Source organism: Chrysemys picta, chromosome 4 (genome assembly GCF_011386835.1).
Source record: "Chrysemys picta bellii isolate R12L10 chromosome 4, ASM1138683v2, whole genome shotgun sequence".
Taxonomy (NCBI): domain Eukaryota; kingdom Metazoa; phylum Chordata; order Testudines; family Emydidae; genus Chrysemys; species Chrysemys picta.
Window position 1 is genome coordinate 93,428,304 of NC_088794.1, and position 10,067 is coordinate 93,438,370.

The 10,067-nt window shown below is 40.6% G+C and overlaps 1 protein-coding gene across 2 annotated transcripts in view; it reads left to right on the top strand.

Moving 5' to 3' along the window:
* The window catches only part of EHD4 (EH domain containing 4), a 68,885-nt gene extending 58,841 nt beyond the window's left edge, over positions 1 to 10,044 (top strand). For both annotated transcript variants that reach the window (XM_005284605.5, XM_065593063.1), the window contains one exon: positions 1,160 to 10,044. In XM_005284605.5, the coding sequence (XP_005284662.1) occupies positions 1,160 to 1,696 (537 nt within the window). In that variant the 3' untranslated portion in view covers positions 1,697 to 10,044. The remainder of the gene's footprint in view (positions 1 to 1,159) is intronic.
* Positions 10,045 to 10,067: the final 23 nt, after the last annotated feature.

Genomic DNA, 10,067 nt, shown 5'->3' on the forward strand with positions numbered 1-10,067 from the left:
AGCCCACTTCTTCGGATGCATATATGCACGAAAGCTTATGCTCTAATACATTTGTTAGTCTCTAAGGTGCCACAAGTACTCCTGTTCTTTTTGCGGATACAGACTAACACAGCTGCTACTCTGAAACCTTACATGGGCAGGACTCCCAATGAAATCAGTGGGAGTTATAGCTGAGTAGGAAGGTCCAGGTAGGACCGTATTAAAACATTAGTATTGCTGGCATGGGAATAAGGAGTTTGCTATTATTGTACATGGTAGTGTCCAATAAGTATATATTACATTACCTAAAACCTGTTTTAACATTAAAGATATGACAAAAAACAGGGAAGTTCAGTGAACTTAAGTATGACATTTAGTCCTTAACTTGCCTGATAAAAAAAGATTGTGAAATTGTAAATGAAATCAGTTATTTGAGTTGTAGAAGTTGAGTCGGGGGGGAATTAACTCTAGCTAGAGGGAGGTTCCCCTTATAACTGGAAAAGGTGCTATAGAACATCTTTAAGTTACTCTTGAGAGACATGGGGCTAAATAAAATTTGTTATGCACAGTGAATTTGTACTCCCAAGTTATGCTTCCCCTTCATTCCCATAGCCACTGATAAAAGGGTTTGTTACAAAATTGAGTCTTGATGCTGCAAATATTTTGACTCATGTTTTTAACTTTCAGTGGATTCGTAAGTGTTTGCAAGGTTGGGGCCTTATTGGTGAACCTCACGCTCTTCCTGTGATGTAATTCCTTATTGATATTCATATCTAAATATTTTCTTACAAAGAATACTATTAAATGGAAAACTTTGTCAGTTAACATAAATATAAACTGACAGTTTTCTGTAAAATATTTGTTTCTTGAGAAAAATGTTGTAAATGTATTTTATTAGGGAAGGATATAATAACTGATTCATTGGAAAATTATGCTTAGACTTTCAAATTTAAGGCTGATCAGTGTATGAGGGTATACATATAAAACGCCAACTTTTATTTCTCTTTCAAGTGGGTTTAGTTTTGAGTTTCTGCAGTGGGAACTGTTTCAAATGAGACCTCTGCAGACAGAAATCTAATTTGAAGGAGTTCCTTCAACAGAATTTGCTCTAAAAAAAAAAAATGAAACCTTTGGCAAATGTTTTGTTTAATCATTGGTATGTGTGTTTTGTTATTGACAGGAACAGCTGGAGAACTGTGACTTCTCTAAATTTCATTCTCTAAAACCAAAGCTGATTGAAGCTGTGGATAACATGTTGGCCAATAAAATCGCCTCTCTGATGAGCCTGATGAGCCAGGAAGAAAGCAACATGCCTACACCGATGGTGCATGGTGGAGCCTTTGATGGCACCACGACTGGACCCTTTGGCCAGGGATATGGGGAAGGTGCCAGGGAAGGAGCTGATGAGGAGGAGTGGGTTATTGCCAAAGATAAACCTGTATATGATGAGATCTTCTATACTCTGTCACCAATCAATGGCAAAATCTCTGGGGTCAATGCAAAGAAGGAAATGGTGAACTCCAAACTGCCGAACAGCGTCCTGGGGAAAATCTGGAAACTTGCAGATTGTGATAATGACGGCATGTTGGACGAGGAGGAGTTTGCACTGGCAAAACATCTAATCAAGATTAAACTGGATGGGTATGAACTGCCCAGCATCCTACCACCTCACCTGGTGCCACCATCACACAGGAAACCTTTGCAGGTGTCAGAGTGAAAAACACAGGGAGGAGATTAAGTGAGGGATGAAGGGAATTGAAAGCCCTCTGAATCTTTTTACAAATGAGTTGAACCATCAAGGCTTGAAATTGGGTTTAGAGGCAATCTTTAAATTACATATCAGATTTCAAACAAATTACTGGAACCAGCAGCATAGTCCAGAGGTTACTTGTGTAATAGCTCTGGCTGACCTTCACTGAGACAGGTTTATCACTAGTGCCTTTTGTAACTACTTCCACACCTTACATTGCTAAGATAGCAAGGCTTTCTTTGAGAATCACCCTGTCCATGTCTCACTGTATTTACAACCAAAAAGCAGAAAAGACATAGACCACACCTACAGTCATGTACTAAACATGAATACCTAGGAAATACAAAGCTCCCCAGACGGTTTAGCAAGTGGAAGGAAATGCTGAAGCTCAAACCCACCTGTTTCTAGAAGGCATACATTTGTTTAATAAAGATACTTTAGGTGCTTTTGTGAATGTCAGCATCCCTAGCTTTAGAAAAGACAGAAATACAAAGGACTTTGCCTTCATGTTCTGCTGTTGATTTTAATAATATTAACTTGTGGGAGGAAAGGGGGACATGGGTAGAACTTTTTGTAAGAATGTTTTGGACATGAGCAAAAAGATAAGAATTTTTACCAGAGATTATTTTTTAAAATCTGCAATTTATTAAAACTGTTTATATCTGTCAACTGCGCATTGTGGTAAACAGAAGAGATGCTTCCTTTTGCTTTGTGCATAAAATAATGTGCAACTGACCCATCAGCTAAAAAGATTTGGATCCCCACTGTGTTGGGGATGGGAATTTTGAGATTTCTGTTTAGCTGCTTTGCACATTGTTTGGTGTAAATTCCTGAACTTTTCCAGTTATAGCACTGTTTGGTCCTGGTTCTTGGAAGCATGGGAATTCACGTGTTTTAGCAGAAACAGAGGCCTTGATTTGAAGCATGAGGGAAGGGTGTATTGTATTAAACTTCTTTTCTGGATATTCAGTGTGCATATTCAGTTGGCTTGATAAATTCTCTTGAGATTTACACCCAAAGTTTACAACCAATTATATGGATATTCTTACATCCAAGTATTCTTTTTAGTTTCTTTTATTTCAGCAGAATTTTGAATTCTTTCCTTTGTTAATGGGAAGCTGGCAAATGTAGAAAATATGTTCCACTCCTACTGTAGCATCATCTTCAGAAGGTAGGCCACTAAGGGGCCAAGCCAACTTCCACTGAAGTTAACGGGAGTCTTTCAACTGACTTTCACAAAAGCTGGATTGGTCCCTTAAAGCATTGTTAATTTACTAAAGAAACATTTGGGAAGGAAAGAAGTGCACCAACACTTCACTTCACCATCCTTCCCAATTGTACAATCAAAGAAAATTGATCATGTGAGCTACGCACAACTTATTCTAACATCCCTGTTCTCAGTGCTCCAGAGGAAAGTGATTCTCCGTCCCCATTAATTTTAATATGCTTTTTCTTTTTGCACGGGGAGTGGGGAATAGAACAACAATTCCTTCCTGACACCAAACTTGGCAGTTAGTTTAGTTACGTGCATGTGAGTGAAAATCACCTTGTAATCCATATATAGCATAAAATACTATAAGTATCAAAAGTACTGTAACTTTGAGCACTTTTTCCCCTTGAATCCAAGTAAGGTGGTGTAACAGGGTTCCACATCCCGCCCCTCTTCCTGGGGTCCGCCTGCTGCCCCCAATAAGGCTCAGAGAGGCTTCAGGGTTGTGAAACACCCGTGTCTTTATTTAGATAAGGTTCTCCCACCACCAGTGTCTATCTATACACAAGTCTTTCAGGATTAGTCACCTCCTTTACAGGTAGAGGCAGCCTTCAGCTAGGAGGCCTCCAGTTCCCTCCCTGACTGACTTCTCCCTGGCTGCCCCCTGCTTTCTGGCTGCCTCCCAGCCTTTATAGCGCTTGGCTTGTCAGGCCAGCAGGTGTTGCCAATCCTCAGGCCTGCATCAGGCCTTTTCCATCAGCCCCAATCTGTTTCCACTGATTGGAGCTGACTGGGCAGGGGTTAATTAGGTGCTTTTGCACCAGAACCCTGCTACAGGTGGATTCTGGAATTACCTTCTGGGACAGACCAATCTAAAGAGTGATTGACTAACCTCTTGGGTGAAGGAAGGAGAATTTTCTGAGAGTAACTAAGTAAGCAGATTAATTTATTCATGTCTGAATAGCAATGACATTATAGCAGAATTTTCAGAAGCCTTTATGGCTCATTGCTAACTTTGAGCACTCAGCATATGACCTTCCAGTGATGTGTTGTACAGCCTCCCTCCATCTCCTCACCAGTTCCCTATTTCCTGAGTATAGTTGGTTTTAAATGTATAATTTTCAGGAATGTCCATGTGTTAAGTACTTAAATGCTCTAAGAAGATCCTCCCCACATAGCTTTTTTTCTCAAGCTTGTATAAATTCAAGCTCTTCAACTTAGCCACTTACTTCAGATCTTTCAATACTTTTGATCAATCTAGTAGCTCTTCCATATGCCTTCTACAGAATTCATACATCCCTGGGCAGACAGACCAAATCTTAGACATGGGTCCTTGGTTGAAACTTCACCATGAGTTTGTATTGCACAACAGTACACTCTCCATTGGATTGTTTTTAATCATTTGATGTAGCTTAGTATTGTTGTTCTTTGCTGTAGTTTAACAATGTATTCACATCTTTACTACAGCTAACATGTAATTTGAAGACATACACAATATAAAAAACTCACCAAATGGAAGCAAAATTGTAATCCATCTTTATGCATAACTCTAGCTTATAGCTATAGTAAGGTCTTATGGTATATATACCAATAAATATTTATCCATTCTTATATGTGTGTGCTAATTGTAAGTATTCCATTAGAAGGTTCTTTATTAAGTTGTTTTAGAACCCTTAAGATAATTCAAAGAACTGATCTAATTTATTCACAAATGAATGAGATGCTTTTTTGTAATCAACTGTTAAGTATATTACCTTCACTCAGTGTAATAAGTGAGAGAGGACTGTCTATCGACCATCTCTTCAGTAGCATCCACTTGACTGTTTGATACTGCTAGTATTTTTTGTTAAACAAATCAAACATCTCAAATCTCTTAGCATGTCTGTGTAAAACTGAAAAGTAGTACTTCAGGGTCTCAAGTTAATTTACAACCAAGTTGTTAAATCCATACACACACTATTAAATTAGCTTGTGGATATACCCAGCGATTAGAACTGAGTACCTAATTTAAAGCAACTCTTCCAACAGTGATTAGATACATGTTTGTTGATATTGAAATCTTACTATTGGTTTTTGGCTGGAGACAAACCCACTTCTGCATCAATTCAGCCATAAGGTTATTTGTTGTCAGTGCATAAGCTCTCGTACATCTTTGCCCTACAGTCCATCTAATGCATTGGTGTTTGGAAAGGAAGTTCATTCTTCTTGACTGTAGCAACAACAATATGAAAGCTCTCCAGTGAGCTTGTAAGTTCTTATATAAGCATAGTATGTTACCAGAAATCTCTGCCAGAAGTCTCCAATCTGTATTCTGCCGATGTGCTGGCTGTGCTTTCATCTGCCCCAGGTTCTATGTTCTCTGAGGCTTTCACATTAACACTAGCCAACGAGTGTGATCTGGAGTTCTGAAATATGCTTGCTGATATGTTAAATATTATATTGAATCCATTACTCCAGCTACAGTCATCACTAAGGTTGTGGAGACGGGGGGTGGAAGGGAATGGAAATTTTCTCAGCATATCCACGGTCGTACACCATTAGCTCGGTAACCATTTTACCAAGGCTGAATATCTTACGTGTGTCTCTGGTTCTCTGTATCACTTCTAATTGCTTTGAAGGTCTGTGTAAAGTTGCATAAGTCCCTTCTATGGTATTCAGTTTTTCAGACAATTACAATTTTTCAGGGGTCTTGGCACGTCTTCCATCAAGTAGGTTTTTGCGTTTACCTGTCCCCAAAGTCTCCAGTTGGAGATGCTCAGGTATTCTGCTTTATTCACGATTCCCTTTTACCTTTTCTTTGCCGCTGACTCTTAATGCTTTGAAAAAAAAATTCTCCAGTTCCCTTTTGATATTTTTGTGAGGATTGCTCAGGTTTCCAATTGAAATTTACCTCTGTTTCTTTTCTATTTTATACATGTTCTTCTGACCTGGTGTTAGGCCTGATGAATCCAGTGTGCCCTCTGCCTTGTCTCTCATGATGTACATGAGAAACGTATACTTGATGTTACTCAATTTTGTTGATGAACCCTGAAACAACAAAAAGCTGTTCAAAACTGTCCATGTTGGCTGTGCTAATTATCAGAAAAATTAAAGATTACTGGAGCATGTATGGGGAAATAACTCCATTGTCCTGAAGGGGGCAATGATTTCTGTTCCTTTTAGCTTGTGTTTTATTCCCTGCTGCTTCTGTGTCACCAAGGCAACTTGTTGATTTCCTCAAAGTTATTGTATAAATGACCCTTTGCATTTCTGGGCCCCTTAAAGCTACCCTATTTGTGGCCTGAAGCCTACTTTCTTAGCAGAGCTTCCTCTTTACTTATCCTCCTGAAGGATACAGTTTATTTTTCTTTTCCTGTTTGCTTTTCCTTGGTTGTTTCCTCTTTGAGCTGATCATACCCTTACACACATTGTCCGAGCACTTAGTGCTTGCTCTCTCCTCTTTCAGCTCAGCTGTGGCAGGACAGCATGTTTTTAGGGTTCCTCCAGTGTTTGGGGGACGTGAGATGAAAAACAAACTCTTCCCTTACTGAAGAGGAGCTTCACTTCTTCCTTTCCCATTTATCTCAGTTCCCTGCATGTGGGAGGCAGCCACTTCTGATACTGTCATGTGACATAGGGTTCAGTCAGGGGAAAGGAGTATAAAGAGGCATGTTTGGTAACAAGAAAGAGAGTTGCTTTCTATTAATGACATGATTTGCACTACTTCCAGGTTTAATGGGGTTTTCAGTAGTAAAGTCCCTTCCAGCACAAAGTCAATGTGAGTTTTGCCTGAGTATGGACTGCAGGATTTGGTCCATGGGTTTTTTCATGAACGGAGTTGTAGATTGTACATTCCTTTTAAGGCAAGAAGGATACCAAAGAGCAAGGGAAACTGATACAAGAATATCTTTCTTAAAATCTGCTGGTCCAGACTGTTTGCAACTTAAACTAATGCCTTCTCCCATCCTAGATGTGAAGTTGTGCTTTGAGAAGGAACTACCTGAGCGTTACCCAGATTCTGCTCTGTGTGAAATCAATGGAGCCATTTTAGATGGTGACAGAAGGGTGACACTACTTTACCCAGCCAGACTTTCAGGCCCTTGTATCAAGGGTTCCCTGCTCTAGTTAATTATTCTTGAACACTCAGTCTGTTTTTCATTACTCTTCCTTCCTTAATACAGTTTAGTCACACACACGCACCCAACCCCTCCCGAGCCAGTTAAGGGCAAAATTCAGTCCCATTACCTTCAGTGGGGTTGTGCCTATTTATGTCGGGGCTGAATCTAGCCCCAGGTCTGTACAAAAGCCTTGTTATGTTTAATAGTGACACTGATCTTCTATGTAATTTATGCTGCAGGTTATAAAATCACTTTATTTTGATCATATAATATTGTTTTGTTTAATAGAAATTGAGATTGGTGTTACATTTGTTTGATATCTGCCGTCGGGCAACTGCACATCCTAGCACCTTCCCTAAGTATTTTGGCTAGGGAGATTCACTGGGGAAAAATTGGAAGAATCTTTTACTGCAGTCTACTGCAGCATAGGAGGAAAATAGGATCTGGGTATCTGCTGATCCTCGAGCCCTACACCTGCCTTACTGCTGACCTTTCTGTATACAGATACACAGGGGTCCATAGTGTACCTGGGCTGCAAATTACCACTATGTGTAACCTCCAAATCTTGAGTCCTTCTGACACAATGGAACCATAATTGTTCCACTACTTTGGGACCTTCCTTACCTGCTGAAGAGGAGAGCAGGATTTGTCCCTCAGTGACTTGCTGTCATTCATTTTATCTTTCTAGTTTTGTTAGTGAAAAGGTGGTGGCACAACCTTCTTTCCATTCCTGTGTGTGTAGGCTACCACTTCATGGCACTTTCAACATTGGTAATGAATAGAGCCGGTCAAATTTTCAGATGAAACATGTTGATTTTGCCCAAATTTTATTTTGAAACAATCAAAATGGTTCATTTAGATAAAGTCAAAACATCTCATTTTAACTGTTCCATTTCAACTTTTTTGTTTGATTTTTATTTTATGTAATAATTTTTAATAGAAAATAACTGCCAAAGCAATGCAGACAAAAGAACCAAGAAATGTGGACTTTGTTGTGAGATCAATACCCTGCAGTATCTGCATCTAAAAAGTTATAGTCCAGCAACTTGTGAAGCCATCAAAAGCGTCTCCCCACCCTTTCGCCCCACATATCCTTTGCCATTCTTTTAAAAGAATTACGACACTGTTGGGGAAGAGTGGAAAGAGGGGAAGAAGGATACAGGAGAGGGAATTTTGACAGCAAGAAATGTGGAACCTGAGCTTCAATGTTCTTTGCCATTACACCAGAGAACTGAGTGAAATCTGGTTTTTCCATTTCATGGCAAATGCTGCAATTCTGAAATTTGCTTTTCTTCCAAATTCAGAATTTCCTGCAGAAAAGAATATTTAAAAAAATTATTTTAACCATATAATTTCAAGAAAGTCAAAATTTTTCATTTCAATGAAGTAAAAAAATGTTGAAAAGTCCTAAATGAAATGTGTTTTCTGATTAGTTGCTGGGAACTACATTACAACACCACCACCACCACCACCACTCAGTTTGACATTATTATTATTGATTATTGGGCTCAGGAAAGACCCAGGACTGGGGTCTTATCTATACTAGAAAGAGTTTGCCAGGCCTCACCCCATACATCCAGAACCCTCCTAACATTCCATATATGAACCCTACCCCACTGAACCTCAACCCCTGCATCTGGAGCTCCCCTGCACCCAGACCCCCTGTTTCTGGACCCCCATCCCCCCATCCCCACACCCCAGAACACCCCCCACTGAGCTCCCTGCATTCAAACCCCCGCCCTGATGAGCCTCACCCCTTGCACCACCCTTAGTGCCCACATCCAGACACCCCCACCACTGATCCTCAACTAGCTGCAACTCCTAAATGAATGGCAGACCCCCACCCTGCCAAGCCCGCCTCCCCCAGCACCCAGATCCCTCCGCTGAGCCCCAACCACCTTCACCTGGAAGCCCCTGCAGAGTCCCATTGCACCTGGAACTAAGGTTCCCCCCCCCAATAAGCCTCTGTGCATCCAGATCTCGCAACACCTAGACACCCCCCCCCCCACTGAGCTGCCTGCACCCAGATTGTCTCACACATAACCCTTTAATCCCACACCTGGATCCCCCCACACTGAGCCCCTTCACACTTGGATCCTGCCTGGTTGAGCCTGCCTGCCCCACACCTGGAAGGGCCTTATATGTCCACACCTAGTGTACAACATGTGTCTTTGGTGCAAGGCATGGAAACTTGTACAGAACCTGCTCTTCATATGCCTGTCTCAAGCGAGTGATATTATTAGTCCCTCACTTTCATCAACTTACCTACAACACTTAAAAATGCATATCTTTTCTAAGGGTACGTCTATACCCAGCCGCTAGTTCGGCGGCTGGCAATCAAACTTCTGGGTTCGACTTATCGCGTCTTGTCTGGACGCGATAAGTCGAACCCGGAAGTGCTCGCCGTCGACTGCGGTACTCCAGCTAGACAAGAGGAGTACCGCGGAGTCGACGGGGGAGCCTGCCTGCCGCGTGTGGACCGAGGTAAGATCGAACTAAGGAACTTCGAACTTCAGCTACGTTATTCATGTAGCTGAAGTTGCGTACCTTAGTTCGATTTGGGGGGTTAGTGTAGACCAAGCCTAACAATGTGCTGTTTCTACAGTTTGATAGTTTGTCATTTTAATTCAATCAAAAGAGTTTAGGACATATTTTCTGTTTTGTGTGTGTAATTTCCTGAGCACTGAGAACATGCCACTTTGCATTTTCTGTTTTACACAATCGCCTGTCCTTGTGCCATTGTAAAATATTTAAAGTTCATGCCAAAGGTATTGTCTCTCATTTTTAAGGAAATGTTTAATAGCAATTTCTTGGTGCATATTCCAGTCTGTACAAGTAAGGAAACTAGGGCATACATTCATTGAGGTTTGTACTTTGGTTACATGCACAATAAATTCCATACAGATACTGTAATATGTTTTCTATATATATATATTTGAATATGCTTTGTAATCACTTTCAGGTGGTTGTGATAAAACTTGCTGATTAATAAACCGTTAAACTACCTATTCTTTGGGGTTTGTAAAACTTT